This window comes from Rhipicephalus microplus, chromosome 4, assembly GCF_043290135.1.
Source record: "Rhipicephalus microplus isolate Deutch F79 chromosome 4, USDA_Rmic, whole genome shotgun sequence".
NCBI classification, from domain to species: Eukaryota; Metazoa; Arthropoda; class Arachnida; order Ixodida; family Ixodidae; genus Rhipicephalus; species Rhipicephalus microplus.
The window spans coordinates 115,413,242-115,440,147 of NC_134703.1; the positions used below are offsets into that span (position 1 = coordinate 115,413,242).

Here is a 26,906-nt window from a genome sequence, read left to right on the forward strand (position 1 = left end):
AGCTATTCTTTGCCGTGTTGTTTCTGCACTCTTTTGTTGCCCATTTAATTGGACAAATAAGCAATCTTCAGGCCAACTACAGAATCTAATGTTGTTTGCTTCTTTTTTTCTCCCTCTACAGCATATAGAAGTTTCAACGAGAGCTCACACCAGTTTCTTCAAACACAAGGCTTGAGTTCAAGGTGAGTTAGCCTTCACTCAATTTTAATTGAGTAGCTTTTGCAGTTGAAGTTCAGTTCTTTTCAGTCTACATTCCCTGAACATTAGTTTGTGTTTGGGGACTGGTTGCAGCCAAAGTTTCAACGCTGGTGTCGCATTTATACTGAATTGAGGTTTGGTTTTATGCCCTGCTTTGGACTGTTTCTTACATGCCCGAAGGTGACAGCAGGACAGTGACAGTTCATTTCAAAATTCATTTCCTTATCACTAGTCAACCTATTGTCAGTGATAGAGCCTGGAGCCAGTCTGTTGTGAAATCGGGACAACCATTTTGAGAAGGTTACTTGCGTCCACTATGAGTGCATGCAAGGGAAGATACTGTTGTAGCCTACGGGTCTCCGTAGTTCGTGCACTAAAGAGGTGTTTGCTCCTGCTTCCCAGTGGTCCCACATCCCAGCTGATGTTCAAGTTCTTTCTGGCTGTGTGGTGTGGCCTAGTGGGGGCTTTCTTCACCTTCCCTGGTCTTCGTTATGCCCGGATGCATTGGGATGCCTTTAAGTACTGCGAGGGACAGCATTTTCTCAGGTAAGCTTGGCAATCTGGCAACATGAGCATGCTCAGGGACAAGCTCTGTGGCATAGTGCATAAGCGCGGTACACGTAATAAAGGCTATTTAGCCTCTGCACAACACACTGTGATTGAGAGTATCTTTATCTCTTCCCCTTTGCCACGAATATGCATATCTGGGCTCAAAGAGTATCGCTGTAAACATCTTGAATGACGTGCTACACTAAAGAGTGAAAAAGAGGAATAAACATTAATTGATATGAGTACCAAAATGGACAAGATAGTTTATTTCACTTTGAAAGGGCCAAAACAAAAACTATAATTTTTATTATACTTGATTAGCAGCTTGCATTGATATATTTGATAAGCAGACATTATTTAAAATATACTACCTGTCTTTTTTTCCAGCTTGCACAATGTAAGTGTGGCTTCACTGGAGCCAATTGCAAAGATTTCTCTTTCTCTTTAGTTCCTTTCTTTTTTAAACAGCAAAGAACCAAGTAGTGTGTTTGCTACGTCCCTCTGTCCATACTGCTAGGTGAACAACAACCATTAGGTCATTGTTTCTTGGGAACAACTTCACTCTGAACTACTCGCACTGCAATTCGAGTCGTGTCTCACTAACAGTGTGCAACATTGAGCTTGACATGATGTAATGTTTTGTGCAAAAGTCACTAGGGAAAACTCTGGTATTTCACTTGTTCTGCTGCCATGGGAATTGTGGCTACTAGTGGGGAATTCGTGCAGTCGTGCTTCTCTCTTGAACGTTCTGGTGAGGTTGTTTTCTGTCACCCTTATGGATTCCTAAGGATTCTTGATTATGCCAGTGCACAAAGGGAATTAGTCTTGGCTTATGTGCGTAATCACTACAAGTTGGTAGCCCAAGAAAATGTTGCCAATTATGCCAATTTTTGTGTTTTCTTTTTTCTGATTGTAGGCTGCTGCTTCACATGAGCTTCGTTTCACCCCTCTTTGTGGTGCTGCTGTGGGTGAAGCCTCTTGCCCGGGAATATTTCACCGAGAGGTCTTTCCCTGGCATGAAAGGCAATTTGTAAGTGGCTTGCATTAATACTAGCGACATCTTCATTTCCAAGTTTTTAAAATTTAGTTAATTCAGTGCTAGACATTGATTGTGCTAGACATTGGTTGCGCTAGGCATTGATTTGTAGAACTATGTTGCTGTTCGTGTAAAGACATCCTGAATATTATAATTATGGACAAAAAACAAAAGGACATAGATCTATTCGCATATTAGTGTGCATAGTCTGTCGTTAGATCATCGGTGATGACAAGAGTCTTTTCTGGGGCAAGATAGGAAGTTTTCTGCACTCATTAGCAATATCAGCAGTAACCATGCATTTGAAATTATGTAATTTTGCATTGTGTTAGCAAACTTGTAATGGTACTGCTTCATACGTTGAAGTAGGTATGGCTAGAGATTCATATCACAGATGTGACATATCGAAATCACATTCGTGAAACTGTACGTCTGTGCTGAGTTCACAACGAACACTTCACAGGTAAGCTCCAATAAAAAAGCAATGGCACCAAGATTGTGTTCTGCTGGCACAGCTCTAGCCTTATTGAAGACTTCATTGACGCAGAATGAGCAGCGAGGCATTTGAGACAAGCCGCATCCTGCTAGTGCTGGCCGTGGCTGTACTGAGGCTCTGCCTGATGCCACAGTACCTGCAGTCCTACTTGAATCTGGCCCCCGAAAAGATGGCCGAGCTTCGCAAGGAAGCGGGAAACATCAGCAACATTGACCTTCAGCGCAAGGTAAATAGGACGTACAGCCAGCAGGGTTTCCTGCGCCTGTCGGCTTAGTAGCGGTGCAACTTGAGATCTACAACGGGTGACTCTAAAAATTGTGACAGTTTGCATCCGCACATGCCTTATTTTGGACCCCCATATGACGGAATCTGTAAGGCAGGTCGACATCTGCCATCACATATAGGTAAAACAAAGCATGCGTGGGTGTGCACTTTTGGAATTTTGCGCGCGAAAATAAGCCCTCCCTGAAAGCACCTATACAGTATGTAGCGAGGTCCAATAGGTTCTTGCCAAATCTCACCGTGCAAGACAGAAGTTTAGGGGAGGAAGGAGGCTGGAAGTAACAAAATATCCTTAAATGGGTGCTCCTGCCGCATTCCCTGTTCACCGACTCCTGTTTACATCTCTCCATGTCTCTCCATGTCTCGCCTGGTCTTTCCACCTCTCACAAAGCCTTGCCAGGCTTTCGGTACAGCTTAAAGAAACCTCGTCAATCTAACACTCTAAATGGCTCAGACATATGTAGCGGCATCTAAGGCACCTCCATGGGTGTGCTGATTGCTCATGCTGCAAGCTGGACTGCTTTGTAGTAAAGCTACAAAGCTTAGATGGGTCCTGTAACACTTTTGAACATAGTGGTCAGAAAATGCTGCTGAGCCATTGTCAATGCTTCTGTAAATGTGTGAACAAAATTATATAGCACTGTATGCAGCAAGGAACAAACAATTTAATTTCAAAGATGGCTAGACATCGCTCATTCTCCTTTTGGCAAGCTAATATGAAGGAGCTGACAATGTAGGTTAATGGAAGGATACAGTCATTGGCTGATTCCATGATCATGAAAATATCTTCAGTAATATTCGTATTCTTCATTTTGTGTTCCATGAATAGAAAGTAAACATGTTTCTCTCTTCACTAAAACAGCAAAAGTAACTCCTGTTCAATAGCGTCCCGCTTACTGTTTTGCTTTTTCCTGCTCTCATGTTAGACAACACTGGGTGGCAAGCAGCATACTACGCCTATGTTATTTCAAACAGTTAAGGCCCGTGTCTAATGTGAGTAATTGTTTGCAAAAGAAATCTATGTCTGTGCATTACAATCTGGTCATAAAGGAGCACTGACATCAAATTTACCCTTGTCAAGATTTTTGCATCAACGGGTAACTATCAACCCCCTAGTAGCGATTCGCGACCTAAAACGCATCTGAAGTATGAATGAATATCTGTAATATCGATTAATATATCCACAATGACTGTGCTTCAAAATGGGTCGAAAGCTCACCAAATTGTAGGGCTGTCAGCGCTACCTCGCGGCCACGTCGAGGCCACTGCACAGCTGATGCTGCTTCCACAAAAAATGGTGACGTCACGCACACTGGCATTTCATCTGCTAGGAGCGCACGTGCAGTCAGTCCAGCTGGGTCTCTGATGATGTAGACTAAATCCCCTCCATACATTTTCTGCCAACTAGGTTAAGTAGCGCCTACTTGTTCTTCCCCTCTCCCTTTAGCCCCGGCCTTGAGAAGGGGCCTTGTACTGCCAGTAAAACCCAACATGTTTGCCAACACAGCATTTACCCTGCAGCAGCTCTGCGCAAAGTGGAGCGAGCAAATGCGGCTGTTCTTCACATGTGCCTAGTCCCTCTGTCCATTGGCGCGTACGAAGTTAACCAACTGGCTGCGTTGAGGTTCGTGGCTTGGAAAGGCATGAAACGCCACGCAATTTCCGCTTTTTCCCTGCCTCGACGTGCAGGTTCTCGCTGCACAGCAGTTCTCCGACATTCTGGCATGTATTGTCACTCTGAATGATCGTACACACGCTGTGAAGCACACGTCAAATCAGTCGATGTGATGCGATGAATCGCACGCCCGCGTCAACACAGCAAGGAGAGCCATTAGTGAGAGCATGGCCGGGAGTCGGCTTCAAACACACTCATATCGTCGATGTCATTATTACTAGCGTATTGTCACTCAGGATGGTATTTGTGGAATGTATCACACCGAACACGTCGCACTAGTGTCTATGTCACAGGGCTGTCTATTTTCCATTTTTTCTCCTTAGCTTTTCCACCCTGTTTGACATCGAATTAAAATAACATCCACGCGACGGATGCCCTTCAAATTTGGACGAGAAGACCTATGCATACTATGCGATTGAATGATGGGCTCATCTAGATTTTGAAATTTGATTTCAGTGCTTCTTTAAACCAAAGCTGCTTTACAAACAGCTGTCGCTGTTGGAGGCAACGTAATCACCACCATGATGAAATACTTTGGCAGAAAAAGCTTTCATGTGGGACGGTGACAACTGCGCAAAACTTTCGGTCTGTTACTCTCTGTAGTTCAATATGTGAATGTTCTGTGACTGTTAAAATAGCAAAAGGTTTTAATAATTATAAGCAGCTCTTACAAGAAGTATTTAACTATGTTATGGTATGGTCGGGAATCTGCCTCTAAAGTTGAACCACAACAATACTAACAAAGTGCCCATCACTGCGTTAATGTTTGCTTCTTTTTTAAGGGGGTACGCGGCTTTGGTATCGCGAGAAATTGAAAAAAAATTGATTTTTTTTAAAATCAAGTTTTCAGTTTCTGGAACCCTTTTTCTATCTGATTCCAAAATGTCTACGCTGAAAACCTTGCAGAAGTGCTTGAAAAACTTTGTTTCACCCTCTTACTGTAATTACTCGAATCTAACGCGCACCTTTTTTCCGGTTAAGCGAGTTCATAAATCGCATGCGCGTTAGAATCGAGTACGAACAAAAAAATTACGGCCAATCTATTGCCATCGGCAAATCTAAAATGGCCGCCCCCTACGTGCGTCGGCATGGCGCGTCGTCCATTTCTGCCTATGTGTTTCTCATGTGCGGCACTACGTACGTGTGCTGAGGAGTTCGTCATTTAGTAGTGCATTAGCATCGACCGCGTGGAATGGCCGACCCCAAAAGCTCGAGTGCACCATGATGCCGCTTTTAAAAGAAAAGTCATTGCGTGTGCAGAAACGGACGGAAATCGGGCCGCATCGCGGTCGTTCGGAGTTCCCGAAACGTGCGTGCGGGACCGGCGGAAACAAAAGCAGAAGATTTTCGACAGCAAAGCTTTACGCAAAGGCTTCAGTGGACCACAGCAGGGTCGGTTTCCGCAAATTAAAGAGCTGCTCGGCGAGTATGTGCTTTAGCAGCGAGCAGCACAGCGGCCCGTGACGGCAGAACTGCTCCAAGTGCGGGCTATGCAATTAGTCTTAGAAAAATGTCTAATGCGGAGCCAGTTTTAAGCGAGCAGGTGCTGGCAAACTAACTTTATGAAGAGGAAAGGCTTTTCCCTCCGAAGGGGAACATGCATATGCGAAACGTTTTGCGGAGGAGTACGATGAAAAGCTTCACATATTCAAAGGTTCGTCCTAAACTTGCGGCGCAACAACGACTACCTGCTTGGGCAAATCGGGAATGCCGATCAGACGCCTCTTTACTTTGACATGCCTGGCACCACAACCGTCGAGAAGAAGGGGGCGAAGCAAGTTCGCGTGCTGACATCGGTCCACGGTAAAACTACAGTGACGGCAATGCTCTGTTACACGTCAGATGGGCACAAGCTTCGCCCGTACCTCATATTTAAATGGAAGACGCTCCCGAAAGGAGTCGTTTTTTCGAGTGGTGTGATCATGCGGGCCAGTGAGAAAAAATGGGTGCGCGTTGCAATCGATGTCTTACTTTTTTTTTTTTCGCGGTGGAAATCGGGTGCGCGTTACAATCGAGGGCGCGGTAGAATCGAGTAAATACTGTAGTTAGCGAAAGTTTTTCTGTAAATGGCAAGAAAACATCGATTTTTAAAAAATTATAGCTTTGCGAGGGCACGGTCGGGAGCTGTCTTCTTGGGCTTATTGAATAGAGCGTTTCTCTGTGTTAAAGTTTCGTGCCTCAGCTGGCTCCTTCCTTTAAAAACAAGCGCGGAAAAAGCAAATATTTGAAGATCGTTTCGAGGCCCCTGTTTGGCTGTGGCCGCCATGTTGCCCCAGCTCGCTTCGCCATTGGCCCGATGCTCGCTCCGGGAGATCATCTGCTGCTTGTGCGTTGCGAGGACATGGCTGTCGAAAATCGCTACTCCGGGACGTGTTTACGGCTCGATGATCACTTACGATATAATTACCCTTTAGTTAGGATCTGTTAGCGGATGCACGATCAGATTACTAAAAGTGGGTGTTTGGTCTGAGCGCGCCCACTTTTACGAGCGCGGCGCGTCATCGGAGTCCTCTTTAGGCCAATACTTCGCTGACGGCGAGACCGCAGGCAAGAACGACGCTCTAGCGCACTCGTGGCAACGTGCTTCTTTGAAGCAATGAAGCTGTGAGCGGATTCACGATCAGGTTACTACGAGTGGGCGTGCGGTCTTTGAGCGCAGCGCGTCATCAGTGTTGTCTTTGGGCCTAACTCCGCTGACAACTAGATGAAATTTGTGGGCAAGAACGCCGCACTAGAGCACTCGTGGCAATGTGCTTCTTCGCAATCAACGAAGCACATCACTCGCTAGCTCCTCGGAACTGCGGATGGGCATTTTACGCATCGGCAGCAGACCCCAATGTCAAGCTCGTTCCCCCCCCCCCTCTCCCCTCCACTGCCAAGGATTGCTCGGAACCATGGCTTACTCTACACCTGACCTGCCCAGAGAGCGCCTCTCCAGCGCCCACGTTCTAGTTCATAGCTTCTGCCGCTAGGGCTGTAACCTAGGAGTAGAGCGTGGCCCTAGTCAGCACCTGTTCGCTGACTTCGCCTTCAGCGTTTGTGGTCATATTTTGGCCAACAGAGCACTTATACAACATAATTATTATACACAAATAAAAAATAATTCAGGAATAAATATACTAAAGTTCATTCAAAATTTTTTAGCAATTGAGAGGACGCGACACCACATAGGCTGTCCTACATCATGTAACTACGGGTTCCCACGTTTGTCAACCACTGTGCAATAAATAGTTAAGTGCACAGAACAGCTTACTTGACCAGCCATTTAAGGGAAGAAATTGTTACATGATGAACGAGCCACTGTGGCTCATACTCGTTATGGGCTGCGAAGAAGAAGAGAACATTTTTCGTTGCTCTGGATCAGGTGAACTCCTGGCTGTAGGTCTTGTTTTGTTCGTGACATTACTGGTGGAGACGCTGGGTACGTGTACTTTGGCTATGTCGGCCATCTTGGAAACAGCTACATCTCCCAGAGCAAGAAGCAGCCGCCGCCTGCGTGGGTTACCCCCTGAATTTGGTCCCTTGGCATCGACACCCAGAAAAATGGTAACTCCAATGACAAGCCAGGTGGTCCAAACCAGCGATGCCCATGGGCCTCTGCTCCCGCATGTTTTTCATGCGCCACAGACAACAAAGCCGTTCCATGGAGACATCTTCGAGGATGTTGATGACTGGCTCGACCACTTTGATCGGGTTGCCAGTATCAACGAATGGGACGATGTTCGCAAGCTACGCCGAGTTTACTTCTACTCGGAGGATTCTGCGAAGACGTGGTACGAGAACCACGAGGGCTCCTTTGCAACCTGGCAGGAGTTTAGCCGACAGCTCTGTGACATCTATTGCAACACCGAGAGGAAGGAGAGTGCTGAACAAGCCATATCCTGCAGAAACCAGCGGCCGAACGAACGAGTATCCATGTTTGTCGAGGACATGCTTCGGCTCTTCAAGCGCGCGGACCCTGCTATGCCGGAGGAAAAGAAGGTGCGGCATTTGATGCGTGGAGTAAAAGAACAGCTTTTCGCTGGGATTGTGCGCAATCCACAGACGACAGTCACCCAGTTCATCAATGAGGCAACCACAATGGAACGTACTCTGCAGCAGCGGTCATCACAATACGAACGCCAGATCCCGGCCACTGCATGCTCTATCGGCTCTTACAGCGAGAGACAGGCCCTCGCAGACTTCATTCGAAGTATTGTTCGGGACGAACTGCGACAGCTTCAGGTGGTGGGATCCCATCAACCTGTGTCTGCCCTCGCGGATGTAATCAGACAAGTCCGGCAGGCCGTCACACCCTTGACCCCAATCACACCACCGATTCCCGAGGCGCCAGTCCTGACATACGCAGCGGCATTGCGATCCCCTGCGCCACCGGCTACAGATCCTGCTATGCGGCCCAGGTACCAGGCAATGCAGTCATTCCACACCACTGCTTCGAGCCCGCCTCACGGCTCAAGGTTTCCGAGCACACCCACCTATCTGCAGTCTACCTCAAGACAAAGTGGTAGCAAGGCAAGCACGTGGCGCACCTCGGATAACCGTCCGCTCTGCTATCACTGCGGCGAAGCGGGTCATGTATACAGGAACTGTCAATACCGGCCACTAGGTCTCCGCGGCTTCCATCCTGATGCTCGATGCCCGCGCTACGGTGAGCGCCCCCGCGAAATCGAAGCCTATCTCACGGGCCAGCGAACACCTTCGACTGTTCAGCACCACCAGTCGAGATCACCGTCGCCTCGCCGGTCTACGTCACCCAGTTTGCCCTCATCAACTTCCGCTCCTTTCAGGGGCCGGTCACCAAGTCCCCGCAGGGGAAACTAGGAACGGCGACTTCCGGGGGTGAAGTCGCGGCCCGGCGAACTGTAAAAGACCCTCATTCGACGCAACGACCAGACGAGGACCATTCTGGTTTTACAGTGTTCTCTGACAGCAGAAAGATCGTTTCTGCCGAAATCGTCGTCTTCGTCGACAATCATGCTGTCAATGCCCTCATCGACACCGGCGCCGACTATTCCGTAATGAGCGCCGCACTGGCATCTGAACTGAGGAAGGTTACCACACCATGGCAAGGACCCCAGTTGCGCACGGCAGGGGCCATCTGGTGATGCCTACCGGTATGTGCACGGCACGCATTCGTATACGTACGTCGACATTTGCAGGCTCTTTCCTCGTATTGCGCGTGTGCTCTCGGCCAGTCATTCTAGGAATGGACTTCCTTCGTGAATACGGCGCTGTCATCGACCTCCGTGAATTACTTGTGTCGTTCGAGGATCCTTTTTGCTCTGCAACTGACAGTACGCAATTCTGGAAAAGAGCGCTCCATGTTACCAACCATTCTCTGACTCTCCCACCTTGAAGCAGCCTCTTTGTCAAATTAGAATTGGGACAGGACGTGTCTGACGCGGTAATTGTAGAGGCCAATTTGTCTCTCCTTATTTCATGACAGATCTGTATTGCCCGAGGAATCATTCAGCCTAGCAATAGGCATGTTCACCTGCTGGTCACGAACTTCAGCGACGAATATCGCCACGTATCGAGACACACTGCCATTGCATATTGTGAAGAACTTGCCGATGCCGATGGTTCATCCACGTTTGCTTCATTTTCATCGAATGGCCACCCTGACGAGGCCTTCACGAGCACTCTCGACGTAAAGTAGAGACTATCTTCGGCTCAACGAGAAAGCCTTTTGCGTATACTCGGCTCATTTCAAGACTGCTTTGCCACTACGTCAAAGGTTAAACAGACACCACTTGCTCAGCATCGTATCATCACGGAACCTACCGAGAGACCCATCCGACAACTTGCCAATAGGGTGTCGCAAAAAGAGCAAGACGCTATACGTGACCAAGTCCAGCAGTTACTTCAGGACGACGTCATCCAGCCATCGACCAGTCCCTAGGCTTCGCCAGTTGTGCTAGTAGAGATGAAGGACAGTACGTTGCGCTTTTGCGTTGATCACCGTAAACTGAACAAGGTCACCAAAAAGGACGTTTTTCCTCAACCCCGGATAGATGACTCGTTGGACCGTATACGCAACTGTAGATATTTTTCCTCCATGGATTCGCATAGTGGCTACTGGAAAATCTCAGTGGATGAGCGCGACCGTGAAAAGACGGTGTTTATTACTCCCGACGGCCTGTACGAGGTTAAAGTGTTGCCTTTCGGTCTATGCTCAGTGCCAGCTACTTTTCAAAGAATGATGGATACGGTTCTCACGGGGCTCAAATGGCAGTCATGTCTTGTTTACCTTGATGACGTCATGGTCTTTGCAGACACGTTTGAACAACACGTACAACGCCTTCAGACAGTTCTTCAGGCAATCAGAACAGCGGGGCTTTCTCTTAAACCCGAGAACTGTCATTTTGGATATAAAGAACTGAAGTTCCTTGGTCACGTTGTGACCCATGCCGGCATTCGCCCAGATCCGGAGAAAACTCGCGCCATTGCCGCCTTTCCCGTGCCCACAAATAAGCGCAACCTACGCCGATTTCTGGGGCTCTGTGCGTATTACAGGGGCTTTGTCAAAAACTTTTCAAAGATTGCTGAACCCCTCAACAAGCTTACAAAAGACGGTGTCTCGTTTGTTTGGGGTCCCGATCAGTGCCATGCGTTCGACACGCTCTGAAACCTTCTCCAGGCTTCGCCTGTACTGGGTCATTTTGACGAAAATTACAAACTGATGCCAGCAACGTTGGACTAGGAGCGGTATTAGTTCAGTGGCATAATGGCGTAGAGCGCGTGATCGCTTATGCGAGCAGAACGTTATTCCCAGCGGAGAAAAACTATTCTGCAACCGAAAAGGAAAGCCACGCTGTTGTCTGGGCCATAACAAAGTTTCGCCCATACTTGTATGGCCGCCCATTCAGGGTAGTTAGCGACCATCATTCCTTTTGTTGGCTCGCGAATCTCAAAGATCCCTCAGGTCGTCTAGCATGATGGAGCCTTTGGCTACAAGATTTCAATCTCACCATCGTCCACAAATCTGGGCGGAAACACACCGACGCCGACTGTCTCTCACGTGCACTGGTCGAAAATACCAACACTGACCTTGAAGACGGCGACACTTTTCTTTCTGCCGTATCAGCTACCCGCTTGGCTGAGCAACAGCGTCATGACTCACAGCTCATTCCGCTCATTGACTACCTGGAAGGACTCAATCCCCACTCTTCTCGAAGCTTTGCATGCTCGCTATCCTCCTTTTCTTTCCGCGATGGAGTGCTTTATAAAAAGAACTTTCATCCTACACAAGCTTATGTATCTGCTTGTTGCGCCAACTACGCTTCGTGGTGACATTTTACGTGCGTGTCATGATGAGCCATCGTCCGGACACCTCGGCTATATGCGCACGCTGCAACGGATTCAATGCTGCTACTACTGGCCACGTCTCGCGAAGACTGTGAAGTACTACGTTCGCACATGTCGCGACTGTCAGCGACGTAAGATTCCACCTTTACGGCCAGCGGGACTGCTGCAACCAATAGGCCCACCAAAGGCGCCCTTTCATCAGATTGGCATGGACTTGCTGGGGTCATTCCCCACGTCTTCGTCTAAAAACCGGTGTATTGTGGTCGCTACTGACCACTTAACACGCTACTGTGAAACAAAGGCACTTCCAAAAGCCACCGCAGCAGACGTCGCCCAATTTATCGTTAACAGTATCATCGTCTTACGTCACAATGTGCCAGCTGTCGTTATAACTGATCGTGGGACAGCTTTCACCAGAGATGCTGCAGGAAGTCTTGTGTGGCACGGAACATCGTAAAACAACGACTTACCACCCGCAAGCAAACGGGCTGACTGAACGACTTAATAAGACAATTGCAGACATGCTGTCAATGTATGTGGACATAGATCACAAGAACTGGGACGTCATACTTCTTTACATAACTTTTGCGTATAACACTGCTGTTCAAGAAAGTACCAGTTTCACACTTTTTCGCTTAGTCCACGTTCGCGACGTCACGACGATGCTCGACGCCATGCTCCTGCCCGGCAACTTAGGAATATACCACACGGATGCCGCCAAATTCGCCCAGTGCGCAGAATTGGCCTGTAAACTTGCCCATCACCGTATTCAATATCACCAAACAGCAGACGCACGCCGCTACAATCTTCATCACCGTGAAGTTATTTTCAAGCCTGGTGATGAAGTCTGGATGTGGACCCCTATCCGACAGCGTGGCCATTTGGAAAAGCTTCTTTGCCACTACTTCTGCCCTTACAAGGTCGTACGACGTCTCAGCGACGTTACTTACGAGGTTCTCCCAGAAGGCACTTCGAGACGTTCCCGTTTCACCTCGCAAACTGAAGTCATTCACGTTTCACGGCTCAAACCATACTTTTCGCGCTGTGAATCACCAGTGAGTGAGTGACTTTATTGGTAACTTTGCGTCTTTCTTTTTGTTTCGTCTTTTCCTTACATTCTTTCCTATGCTTCTTATTTCTCATTTCACGCTTGACTCCACAACCAACTACGTTATTCGGCCTTACGCCATTAATTTTGCTTGCATGGTAATTTTCGTCTAATTTTCTTTTTTTTTTTTTTTTTGCTTTCATGTACAGCGTTGAGACGGTGCTTCTTGGGAAGAGGGGGTAATGCCACCATTGATGAACGAGCCACTGTGGCTCATGCTCGTTTTGGGCTACGAAGAAGAAGAGAACATTTTTCGTTGCTCTGGTTCAGGTGAACTCCTGGCTGTAGGTCTTGTTTTGTTCGTGACAATATATGTCAGCTGGTCACCACAAAATGCAGCCATTTTTACCCCAACATCGTAAAAAGCAACCATAAAGTGTAGCAGACTAACAGGTTATAGGTTACGCCACCAATGGTGAGCGGTTCAATGAGAGCGGGGACATGTGCTTCCATAGGAACCCTGCTATCTGGGCAGGTCAGGAGTTCAGTAGGTCGTGCTTGGAACAGCGGCTAGCAGTTTCGCGTGTCAGCATTCGAAGATTCGATACCAAGCGCAGTAGGTACACATTTTGCACGTCGTCACCGAACGCCGCCGGCAAGTGCATCATGCGCCGGCTGCGCTGTCCATGCGGCCGTGTACTTCACGGTCATATGGAGGACTGTCACTAAGCTTTTGTGATGCAATTTAGACGTGCTTGGAACCTTGCTTGGTATCGCCACAACCGCCTATGAATGTTCTGAGACAATGAAAGCCTCGTAGATTAGCGTTTCCGTGGCCGACCGTATGATGATGCGTTTGACGGCTAGAGTGGCAAAAGAGCACGTATGAAGCAGGGGCATGAGGTTTTATATGCCCGACTCGCATTATTAAATAAACTTCTAAAAAAATTTCTGTGCCACCAGTTTTCTGCCCATAACTGTCAGTCATTTGGAAAGAAGGCCTAGGCTGTCATGGTGCGAGCCGTTTTTCTCATGCATTAAACTTTTCTCTATAAAAAAATGTCGAGTGATTATTTTTAATCAAGAAGTACCTAATTATGCTAATGACAGCTTCAACACAAAAAAAAATTTAATCATTTCAGATTATGGCCTTATTCAATTACAATATATTCTGTCATTCCTATTATCACACCACTCCTTGATGCAGAGAACTTGGTTTGAAATCTATATTTGTTCTTTGTAAATAAAAAAAGAAGGTTATAAAAAAATATAGGCAACAAAGGCACACTGGGCAGAGGCCAGATGCCTGAGAAGTCAAATATCACAAGACAAACCTAAGATCTCAATATTTAGGTGTTTTAGAGACGTGAAGAGAAGGTGAAACTTCAAACACAGTTTTCTCAGTACTGTGTTTTTGGCATGCTCAACTCGTGGAGTAGATATCTCGGCAATCACTGCACAGATTTCGATTCTGTTTGTTTTGTAACGCTCCTTGAACTGTGCTTCAGAGGGCAGCGATCTTAGTTTTTCATTTCACACCCTGAAGAATTTTTCGTGGGGTTTCTTGTTTTTAGTCTAAGTGTGCTCATTGCAGTGTCGCTGGAAAAAATGTTAACTACAAAATTTAGTGTTGCAAAAAAATTATCTTGCAAACCCAGCCTCCTTCAGCATACATTTGGCTGTGAGTTCAGTAATTACCAACTATTTTTGTCATTTTATAAGTCCGCCAGCCCCTCTACGAGGTTAAATAAAGAAATAATTTGTATCTCATTAGGTTTTTGTGCTATCACCTCGAAACTCTTGTGGAAGCACTGCGAGGTCATTTTTAGTGTCTGTGCCAATTTTCATTGACATTCAACCAGAAACAAGAAAGGTCGTTTCTTGTTTGCCGGAGAGTCCAACTCTCCAGCGGAAAGACCTAATTGCCAGAGAGGCCAACTCTGGTGATTTTTCGAGGTCAGTGGATCTCAATGAAATTCACTGGGGTACGTTCATTTGCATGTTTGCGCCATTCATGCCAAATTGCAGGCTTCAGAGTTTCGCAGATTCTTTACAAATGAGTTTTCTAGCTTGCTTCGAAACGGTCACCCCGCTTGCCAGAATTATTGGCAACATTGTGTGTGTGACGTTGAGTTTTGCCTGGCGGAAGTGACGAGCTGATCTGCCACTGCAGCGTCTACTTGTCTGCTATGGATTGTGTGGCCAGCGCTTCCTTGGTTGAGCGTGGGATTTCCTTTTCCGCGTTGGTGGGCGTGCGATAGGTGCCAAGTGGTGTTGAATTGTGAGCCCCACACATGATTTGCCATATGTTCACCATAACAACGCAAACATTTTAGTTGATCGCCGCGAACAGCGTGGACAGGTAGTGCCATCTGGTGGGCATTATGTGAAATCAGGCAGGCTCCGGCAGCATGAGGCAAATCTTTACGTCACTTGTAGAAGTGCACTCGGTTAGGCTTCGGTATCGCAGTTTTCTGGTAATTAAAAATTATTTAAAAATTTTTTTAGCATTTGAGATATCGGGCGCGTAAGAAGAGTGTCTAAGGAACATGAAAGCACCATTATCCTGACATGGTGAAAAAATCGCCGGAGTTAGCTTTTAAGGGGAGGGAGGGGGTGAGATAATTGCTGTAGTGGTTGTTGGTCGTTTGATAGCAAAAGCAATTGATTTGCAAAACGTTTTTTTGTTTAAATGTGTTTCTTGCATGGAAGTTTACAAGGATCATGGTATTATGATGCAGGCAACAACTGCAACACTACAAAAATAAATGGTTTCCGCGAGTGGATAAAAATTCCTTTTGAGTAAACTGCCGCATCAAGTACTTCTTTGGCTGAGCCATTAATCAGGCAGGATTTAAAAGCATATATTGAGAGGCACTGCAGGTTTTCTTTTCCTATGCTAGGCAGTTCGTGATACTGCAGCTGGGGCTGGAAGACATAGATTGGCTGTTGCTCATGCATTTTGTTCAATTTCTGGGACACTTGTACATATACACTGTCAGATATTAATGGCTCTAACGAGATTCCAATGCAGAACAGCATGAGCAGGCTTGCACTTTGATATAACTTCCCGTTTCTTTTTCTTCCCCATTTTTGTGTTTTCTTAGGTGGTTCGTGTCTTCTACTACCTGTGTGTAGTGGCACTGCAGTACATCACACCATTGCTCACGTGCGCATTTACAGCGCTCCTGTTGAAAACTCTGGGTAAGTAGTCCGGCTTGTACCACCCACTGTAGCACCAGAGGTTCTTTTTGTAGGAAGGTTGTGAACTTGTCTACTTTTTTTTGTTGTTATACAAACTTTGTTATTTTTGCATTAGCCTACCAATGCATCATTTGTATTGTGCTTTTTACCATGTGAGGTAGTTTAATGGTGTGTGGGTGTACGGTTCAGCATATGTAAGAGCTACAGACCTCGTTAAATAATTAACTTGTGAATAGATTCTTGCTAATCTTTACACACTTCAATGTCTTTGTTTATATGTGGAGTCTCAATGCCCTTCATATACCATCTGTTTACCTTTCATTTGTTTTAGGTCATGCACATCAGTTATTGAGGGGTGGTAAAAACCTGGTCTGAAATTATATATATATATATATATATATATATATATATATATATATATATATATATATATATATATATATATATATATATATATATATATATATATATATATAGGGGGGGGGGGAAACTATGGAGGGAAGAATATAGAAAACGCTCAAGCGGTTCCCGCGACCTGTTTATATATAAAATGAACGAGAAGAGACACAACATAGGAGTTGTCATAATTTTATTTCCAACAGTTTTGACCATTCTCTTCCGAAGTACGTTTGGATGATTAGATGAACTTCCTCAGTATATATATATATATATATATGTACCGTATTTACTCGCATAATTTGTGCACATTTTTTTTGCAATTTTGGGGCTTCGAGAAGGGGGTGCGCTAATTACACGGGGATTTGGTGAACGCATACAAGATTTGTGCAATAGTCCTATCGCGTAAAGTAAGAATTTTAAAAAGTTAATAACTTGGAGCACGAACGAAGTCCACTTGTTTATCTAAAAAAATTAGCACGTATTTAAACCAGTCAGATCTGGCCAAGCACGGTCTTGTCGTAATCACTGATTAAGAGGCCGGATTGAAAATCAGTGTAGCGGCCACTGTCACTGCCCTCCCAAAGAGCATCACCCTCGGTTCTGTTCAGCGCGTTCGAATGTCCCATTTTCTTGAAGCTCTTCTCGACAATGCTGGTAGGTCCCAAGACACAGCAATACCGGAGGGCCTAAGCTTTCGCACATAACTGAGAAAGCCTTCAGTAGCCAGGAAACTTGTATTAACAAGCGCGAACTCTTCTGGTTTCTCCCGTACCAATCGCTCCGATCGTCACACGTGGAAGCACTTCACGCTGAAGTGCTCGGCAGTGGCAGGATTCTCGTTTTCTTCGCGAAATTTTATAATAGTGAGCTAGAATTTTGTCATATGTATAATTACTGTAGCCGTCACAAGGGAACAATAAAAAGGCGGTGGACTGATGGCGAAACTTAAACTTTTGAAATCAACCAAGCGTGCATTGCAGTGCCAGTGCGAATGCAGACACGAGAGGAACAGTTTGCATGGCAGGCCCTCGCAAGCCTCTGGTGCCGAAAGTTATCCATGCCATGACGCAAACGGGTATGCCCACAGTGGTATAGATTGTGAGATAGAGGTGGGGAAACCATGGAGGAAAGAATAGGGAAAACGCTCGAGTGCTTCCGGCGACCCATCAGCGTAGACCCGTCAATAGATTCGGGTTTTTGGGTATGGTATTCTGGTAACCCTAGTTCGGGGGAAGTCCTCGGAAGAAGGGACTTTGCACACGCAGCCCGTTAAACTGCGCTCGCCTGATCAGTGGGGGTGCCGTCCCGGCGCGCCCGTCCAAAGAATCGAAAGGTTCAAAGGTTTGGTCCGGGCGCAGGCGAGCTGGCTTAGACGGGTCGAGAAATCCAAAATATGCGCGTAAATATTTTTTTTGTAAAGCTGACAATAAATTATATGAGTAAATATGGCATATATATACATATATATGTGAGATCTAACAGACTATAATGCCAAGGAAAGTATAGGGGAAGTTATTAGACTGAATTGTAATGTAAATGTGAAGAAAGAAAAGTGGATGAAAAGATAACTTGTCGTGGGCAGGAACTGAACCTGAAACCTTCGAATAAGGCGTTTGATGCTCTATCACTGAGCTATCATGGAGGCTATCCTCCCGGCCACTTTATTGGGTATAAGTATACGCAAATTTAAATGTGGGAGTTTCAGTCAGCGCCCTCAGGAGCCATGGCGGTGAGTGTGGCACACTCTTTATGAGCCTGTGTGGCGTCACGTAGCACGTGAACTTATTATGTATTAAGTTTTCTTTCTTCACATTTACATTACGATTCGGTCTAATAACTCCCCTATACTTTCCTTGGCATAATTGTCTGTTCGATCTCATTAATATTGTGTCAAAACACGGAAAAACGAGCCCTGAAGTATACACGAGCCCTTTCTCTCTCTCTCTCTCTCTCTCTCACGCACACACACACACACACACACAAACAAACAAACAAACATTCTAACACCGTTACTCTGACATTTCGTACCCAGACAAATGCTGATCTGGAGATTTTGTGTGGGGCCTAGATGAAAGAGCCGAAATGTCACAGTAAATGGTGCTAAAACAATCTTTGTGTGTCAGATACCTTCTTTCCTACAGTATCAGAGTGTGCGTAATACTTCCAACAGCCTATATATATATATATATATATATATATATGTATGAATTTATGGTGATGATTAATTAGCCTAAGTGCATTGTTATGGATTGGAAGCTTTCATCCACCCACTCATTACACAGTTTAGATGGTGGTATGGCGAGCATGTTTCTATGCGTTCTTAATGCTGTAATGCTTCTATGCTTTCTTAATGCGGTATGCGTTTCCAGCTCTGGTAGCTGGCGTGCACGGCTAAAAAATATAATACCGCAAGAAACGTGGTATGTGTTTCCAGCTCTAGTAGCTAGCGCGCATAGTTAAAAATACTATGAAGTGAACAAAACAAACAGCGTTCTCGGCTCGGCATTGGCGTTTCACAGCGGCGTCTTGATCACACATTTCTGGATGTTCTGGAGAGGCTCCCAGCCAGCGAACGGTCTAGAGTGAGGCGCAAGCGGATGAGAAAGTGAAACGCATGGAGGAGAGAGCGAACGGCAAGAGAAGGAGCGGCAAAGCACTGGACCTACCCTCTCCTACGCTTTCTGGCACCACATGCTTCAGTTGCTAGGGGTGAGGATAAGCGCACGCACCGGCAGCTGCTGCTGACAGCTCTCGAGGCTGATGCGTGTAATGGTGGGGCTCCGGTTGCTAGGGACGCGTGCGCCCGCAGCTGTTGCTATAGGAGAGGGAAGTGGACGGATCCTGACGGACGCCTGACATAGCCCGACTAAGAAATGCATTCGTATTTATAACATGATGTCTAACTTCAAGAAGTTGCCCAAAGATTAATTTTGAAATAAAAGAATTTTAGAGGTATAAGTCAGAGCTCACCTATGCAATAACAATAAGTCTTGATTGCGAAGCATTTCTTAGTTGCATCATGTCCCTCGTCGTCGGCGTCCACACCTCCACTGCGCATGCTCGCGCCTCGGGTATTACGCCGCATGCTTGCGTCTCGTGCGAACTATTTGCTTCCCCCTTCTCTCACCTCGCAAAACCGACGGAGGCAGCGTCTGCTAGTAAAAACAGACTGCTCGAGCTGCACAAGCGTTCACTGGCCACTGGATCGCACATCAGCGTCCCACCACTCATTGAAGGCAATGCTTCTCCTTCATTTCGTAAATAAAAATAATAAAGACGAAACAACAATTAGGTATTCCTGAACCATCTCTTGCCTCGCAGGACTGATGCAGGCAGCATCTGCTAGTAAAACCGACTGCTCGAGCTGCACAATCGTTCACTGGCCACCCCGTATATGTAGGCACTGGATCGCACATGAGCGTCCCACCACTCGTTGCAGGCAACACTTCTCTTTCATTCAATAATTATGAATAATAACGACTAAATAGCCATTAAGCGCTCCCTAACCATACCCACTTATATAACATTTACACAATACCCCCCTCCCCCCCACCTTGCAACGCATTTACTCGAGCTCACCTTGTGAGAAGGTGCCGGTGGCATTTTTTTTCTCAAATGATTTCTTTCATCATGAGAGCTTGGCAGTCATTGTTATTTTGAGCAGGTGGCTTTAGTGAACTCTTCATTCATGCGAAATGCAATGGCAAGCCTGCCAGGTGACAATTTCTTGAGGACTCTAAGACATTGGGCTTTTTTTAGCTTTTGGTATCCACCTTCTGCTCTCTAAAAGCGATTTTAAGCTACTTTGAGTTTAATTACAATCTTCTGTTTTTTTTCTTGTTCCGAAAGTGAATGAACCAAACTTGAGAAAGCAAATAAAAATGAAAAATACTTATTTTGAAAAAACTTGTCTTTTTCGACTCGCATCTCCCTTTAAGGCCAAACCCCATAACGTCGAAACTGCACACGACAGCTATGAGTGTCGTGACGGGTAGATTGCCTTCGCACGACCAGTCACTTGCACAGGCAAACCTCATTCACGCGACAGCATCGGCGAGCAAACTCCTCTGTTGCTGGCATGAGAACGTCTATTGGTACCAAAAATGCTTTGTAGTTGGTGGTATGTTATATAAAAATAAAATGTGTTTTTGCATAATGGAACGAAAGGTGTTCATTATTGCTTTGCAGCACTTCTTTTATATATGCATGTCCATAAACATTATGCTATTTCTTCGTTGTGCACACGTGACTCAGGTGGAGAGGAGATCGTGGCTTTGCGGCACATAGAAACAACCGGCAGTACGTCAGTTATGTATATACTGTTCTGGTGCTTTGAGCACTGCACTTCTGGGGGGCGATGGTTTCCAAATCTGAAAAACCGAGCGATCGCGCAAGAACGACCAAGCAACACGTCGCGTGAATGCCCCGTTTCGTCGGTTATAGCGTCGCTCGTCACTGTCTTGGGCATTTCCGCACTCACAGCTTTTGGCCTTGAATTTGACTCTTGACACAGCATGTTGACCATATAGGGTCTTTTTTCGAAGTTGTTTGAAGCACTGGTGTTGCTTTAAAATAGAATACCTGGCTGCAGTGCGGATGCCTGCGTTTAATCTGGCTCGAACCCAGATTTGTATTCTTTGCATATATCGAGCTTTTTTGCTCGCAGCCAACAGTTGATGGATGCTGCATTTTCTGCAATACAGTATCTTTAATGCTACTGTGTCAATAATTTAATATCTTCGTATTGTCGGAGCCAGTCACCTGTAATAATCATCCCAACCATATTGGACCTATCTATGCATCTTGTCCGATTAAACTGTCAAGGCATGAACTGTCTGAAGGGGCTCTGTATGTTTGTGACACAACAGACATGGATAACTAATGAACCATTGTGTACGATAACCATGGAAAGTAAATCACTACATTGAGAAGAGCTATAAGGTGTGCTGGCTGGTGTTCATTCATCTTTAAGAGTACGCTTTGTTCACACAGATAACGTACAGAATTAATAAAATACAGGACATACGAGGCTGAGCTGCACAATGTCGAGTGTCTTGTAATTTATCTGTTCTGTACTGTAACTGTGTTAACTAACTGTATTTCTGGAAATAAATTAATATATACTGTTGCTGTATCAAATCCACTAAGATGTTGCTCTAATGATATTGTCAATTTAAATGCACATGCCTTTTAATAAAGATAACCCCGCAGGGGCGTCTGTGCAAGCAGGCGTTTGGTGTGTAGCGACACCACGGACCCGAGCTAATTGGGGGGTTTCGACTCCCTCCCACGCCTAGCCGTGCATGGCTTTGCCGTGTCCGGGGAAAAGGGGATCCTGGGGGTTGAGCTGACGCTGGGTGATTGGACCTTTAAGGCCCCCCCGGTAGAAGCAACACACCCCTTTGGCCCCGGCTTCACGTAGATGGCACCCCTGGGCTGACCCACCCAGGGGAAATCGGCAGTCGCCTTTTCCTATCTCTCTCCCCATAATCTTTGTCTTTATTTCTCACTTTTTATCTGTCCTGTCATCTTCTCTCTTCTGTTTACTTCCAAATTTCCTGGCGGCGAGGGTTAACCCTGTGCAGTTACCCAACCTTGGGTAGTTATATTCGGTTATAGTGGCGATGCATGGCTGGCATCTCCAAGTGTTCACTACTTGTAATAAAGATAAGAAATGTAATTTTTTGTCAGGTGAGATATTTTTACTATGAGGGGCTGTGCCTTGGGATATTTACTGTGATACGATTTTGCTGCTCATTTTATTAATTCAGGCGGCCACAGTTGGATGGCCTACCTGTGGTCCCCGGGCAGTCCTGCTGCTCCTCTCCAGCACAACAGGGTCCCCGGAGTGCCGCTGGGAGGGACTTCTCCAGAATCAATCCTGGCAACCACCCAACAGTTTTCGCTAACGCTGGCCGGACTCCGAGCAATCTTCACGCCGGTGTTATTTCGCGGAGTCCTCAGCTTCATGACCTGGTGGTTGTGTGCCACATCTTTTGCCACCAGTGTTGTTGGACTTGTGTACCACTCGTACACCTCCTAGGTTTAAGGCATTGAACAGTAGCGCTATTACGCGCAGGATTTTTTTTTTATGACAATACTGTGTGCGTTCGAGGCACTTCATGAGGCATGATATGTCTATGTGGTAGTAGGTTGAATGGCAGCTTCTCTTTCGAATCCATTTAGACTACTAATACTACCACTTGGTTTCGAGCGCTTGTGGGAGCTGGAGACGGGTTTACCTGGGTGACACTCTGCTTCTGCTTACATCTCATATGCAAAAGGTTGATTGGGCAGCTGACCCGTTGCCGCCATAATTGCCAGGAAATTAACATTATCCCAAGTGTACCTCTCTCATTAGATAGTATTTCATTTGCGAGCGCATCAACAAACGCTGATTTTCTGTGCTAGAAGTGAAGCTCATGCATGCCGATGAGAAGGAAGTCTTTGAATGGAAACCCTTGGTGAAGCGGGGTATGCTGTATTGAAAGGAGCTTTGTCCCTATTTTACATTTATATATCGTGTAGACGTGAATTATCATTCTCCACTGTGTACAGAGAAACACAGAGCGGGCATTTTATAACACAGCGTTTCTACGGTCTGCACACGTTATCAATGGGATTAGCAGGGCTCTCATAGGGGTATTGAGCTAGTTTATGAAGTGTATATGTTGTGGTACTCAGAAGCCCTCTGCCTAGCACTTTTGGGCTCCTTTCTCACATGGAATCTTTGTTTAGCTCCGTTACAGAGAGTGTGTTGATATCTCACTAACAATCCCTCATCATAGCACTAATACTTTTCCTGTTAATGTCAGTTATCGCGCTGCCTCCACTCTTTTTTTAGTTGACTAGGTTTACGTTCTGCAGGCAGTGACATGATGAAAAGAGCAAGGGCCAAGCACAGCTCAAAGCTGCCAACATAACATCGCCACACTGACAGCTAACGTACAACGGCATTTTTCTTGTTCGGTGTCCCAGTTAACTGTTCAGTTATATTGGGTGCTTCTCAGCAAATTAAGTTAGTGTCAACCACAAGTGGTTCTATGGCTCACCACGAAGCGTCCACAAGGCATGCTGATTGTTTAACAAAGATACTTGGCCATACTGTATCATTCATCGTCTTGCCTTTGCTCAAGCATATTGTTAGTGTTGATATCACCTAATCATAATCAATTGATTTCTCATCAGCATACTGTTGTGTTTTATGTGCTTTTAAAAGGACAACTTTCAGTGGATGACATGATCTAACGGGGGTAAATTTGGGAACTAAGAATGTGGTTGAACTCTATAGAAGCTAGAACGTGGCCAGGCAAATGTGTGTTGCATTATTGATATTTGTGTTAAGGCTGTTTCAGCTATGCGAACATAAGTTTTAGATGCATCTTGTTCAGAAAGCATACTTCATACTTTGGAGGAGGTTGAAACAACATGACACGCAAAACGTTGTTTTGCAACTAGCATAAAAGTGACAATTATGCAGCCAGTGCCGTAAACGTATGCTTGGATGAACGAAGGCATAGCTGTCTATATGGATCACTAAGGCTTCATTTTGATACAGGCCAACAAACTCTGTGTGAACTTATGGAGAGTTTTTACAAAGCTTATCAACTCCTTTTGCGTGTGTGCATGGTGAATGTACACTGGTAAGCACCACACAAATTTTTTTTCAGGTTTGTTGATTTTGTATACATTTAACGTCACCAGTATTCTAAATGTAGGTACTATAGACACTGGTTCTTGTTTGCTCACCGTATCATTCATAGGCCACCATAGTAACTTATTAGTTTGTAGACAAGCTCCTTCAGGCAGTTGGTGAAAATCACAAGATTAAGCCTATGCAACTGCTAGTCTATTATTATATAGCCTTTGTAAGTGTCAAAATGGGGTCTCACTTCACCAAACAGTACTTACAAAACTACATGTGATAGGCATCATCTTCCACAATCAACGTAGTCACTTGTGTGCCTTTATCCTAAGCTGACGGATATGTGCAGCATGTTGTGAAATGGTGCAAGTGTTGTTTGCCAGTGTATGAAATGTTTTCCATAAACAAAGCACTTCGCATTTGGGTTTTGTCTACTTGGATGCGTGAGCATTGTAGCTTTGTCATCAATGTAGCCAGCACTGATGACTTACCAGTAGCTGTACAAACAAGGTATGCACGGACACTAAACAAAGCGCATCACGACGCTTGTGCAGACTTCATATGGAGTGGTGGCTGCAAGAAAATTTTCGAAAACGTAGACAATCTTTGAAATGACGAGTTACCTCCATATTGGGAAGATTCTGGTATGTACATATACATTGAGTTTAAGTTGTTATAGTAAAGTCTCACCCATGATGGAATAATTTTCATTAGATTCATTGTTCATCATAAGCACATATATTCATATCAGCAAGAAATACTTAAGATTGACATTGTTACAACTCATACCGTAATTACTCTAATCTAACGCGCACCTTTTTTCTGGTTAAGCGAGTTCATAAATCGCATGCGCGTTAGAATCGAGTACGAAAAAAAACAAATGAATACGGTCGTTCTATTGCCATCGGCATTTCGAAATGGCCGCCCCCTACGTGCGTCGGCCATTTCTGCCTATGTGTTTCCCATGTGCGGTACTTCGTACATGTGCTGAGGAGTTCGTCATCTTGGTGTGCATTAGCATCGACGGCATGGAAGGGCCGACTCCAAAAACTCGACGAGTGCACCACGGTGCCGCTTTTAAAAGAAAAGTCATCGCGTGTGCCGAAACGGACGTAAATCGGGCTGCATCGCGGTCGTTCGAAGTTCCCGAAACGTGCGTGCGGAACTGGTGGAAACAAAAGCAGAAGATTGTCGACAGCAAAGCTTCACGAAAAGGCTTCAGTGGACCACAGCAAGGTCGGTTTCCGCAAATTAAAGAGCTGCTCGGCGAGTATGTGCTTGAGCAGCACGGCGGCCCGTGACGACAGAACTGCTCCAAGTGCGGGCTATGCAATTAGCCTTAGAAAAAGGTCTAATGCGGAGCCAGTTTAAAGCGAGCAGGTGCTGGCTAACTAACTTTATGAAGAGGAAAGGCTTTTCCCTCCGAAGGGGAACGGGCATATGCGAAAAGTTTTGCGGAGGAGTACGATGAAAAGCTTCACAGTTTTCAGAGGTTCGTCCTAAACTTGCGGCACAACAACGGCTACCTGCTTGGGCAAATCAGGAATGCCGATCAGACGCCTCTTTACTTCGACATGCCTGGCACCACAACTGTCAAGAAGAAGGGGACGAAGCAAGTTCGCGTGCTGACATCGGTCCACGGTAAAACTACAGTGACGGCAATGCTCTGTTACACGTCAGATGGGCACAAGCTTCGCCGTACCTCATATTTAAATGGAAGACGCTCCCGAAAGGAGTCGTTTTTTCGAGTGGTGTGATCGTGCGGGCCAGCGAGAAAAATGAGTGCGCGTTGCAATCGATGTCTTACGTTTTTTTTTTTTCGTCGTGGAAATCGGGTGCGCGTTACAATCGACGGCGCGGTAGAATCGAGTAAATACGGTAATCAGTAATTTCATACATCTGTTTGTTATAAAGTTGATCCGACATTGAAACGTATCAGTAAAACAGAATAACCACATGGTAGGCCATTTTAGTAGGCCATTGAATGCTTTTCGATTAATATGTGATCTGCGAACTAGTAAAAGCACATATATTAAGCTGTTGCCAATGTCGAAATGCGTAGTAAGCGTGTAGCTGAGAAAAAATCAGGCATCTGAAAAATAAATCGGTAACCAAATTTTAGTAGTACTTTGTTTCGACCCGAATAGAGTAGCACATATATGTAAAGTTGTGTGCTAAAAAGGTTTGTTTTGTTTTGCTACAGGTAATAACACAAGATTGCTACAGTTAATGACATGAGTTGAATCTGGCATTCTTATTATTGCTAAAATAAACTGGAAATTCAATTTATTAAAGTACGACCGACGAAAATACATGCATTCTAGTTGTTATATCCAGTAATTGGGTTTATCGCTACTTACAAGCATCTACAAGTACATAATAAATTGGTGTCTTCATTCTGATTGTGCTGGAGAAAGAGTAAGACAAAAGTAAGTTTATATTATGAGCATGCTTCTGTTTTATGGGTAGTCATAAGCCACGTCAAGAGGAGTCTTCATGTGTCAAATCCGCATTTTTGGAGATCTCGGGTAGTGCGAAGTGCCTGATGTCACATGCAATGCTCCAGCGCACCAGGTGTAGCGTGGAGGAGTACCTAGTTGGTCAATAAAATCATGAAATAAACACCGCAGAAAACAGTACAAAGACAAGATGCACTGTCTCTCCTCCTACGTTGTCTTGTCGGCTGCAGCCGCAGTAGACTGCTGTGCATCCTACACTGTCCAGCTGGGGGCTCTGCTTCATCTCTGCTAGTGAAAGTTTGGGCTGCAGAAACCGAAGCAAAGTAATTTTGTTGAAAATCACATCTCCACATAGTGAATGACGATGAGTGGGCAAAGCAGCGGAATCGTTCGGTTTCACCGCAAATCGCCAATGACATACTCATGCCTCTCATTAACATACTCCCGCATGTTAATGAGTGACAAAGCGGTGTACGGTCATATGTGTTTATTGGTCACAAATTGTATATATGTTCCGTTGAGTGTCGCATCTCGTTTTGCCTTCATATTATTACTGCTTCGTTGTCCCTGAAATGTATTCAGTGGTAATTCTATCCGCTCGAGCCTG

General features: G+C 45.5%; 1 protein-coding gene across 1 annotated transcript in view; it reads left to right on the top strand.

Moving 5' to 3' along the window:
• The window catches only part of emei (transmembrane protein 161-like emei), a 31,552-nt gene extending 7,293 nt beyond the window's left edge, over positions 1–24,259 (top strand). The window contains exons 6-11 of the mRNA XM_037423370.2: positions 122–182; positions 601–744; positions 1,664–1,777; positions 2,331–2,505; positions 15,700–15,796; positions 21,967–24,259. Of these exons, the coding sequence (XP_037279267.2) occupies positions 122–182; positions 601–744; positions 1,664–1,777; positions 2,331–2,505; positions 15,700–15,796; positions 21,967–22,238 (863 nt within the window). The 3' untranslated portion in view covers positions 22,239–24,259. The remainder of the gene's footprint in view (positions 1–121; positions 183–600; positions 745–1,663; positions 1,778–2,330; positions 2,506–15,699; positions 15,797–21,966) is intronic.
• The last annotated feature ends 2,647 nt before the right edge of the window (positions 24,260–26,906 follow it).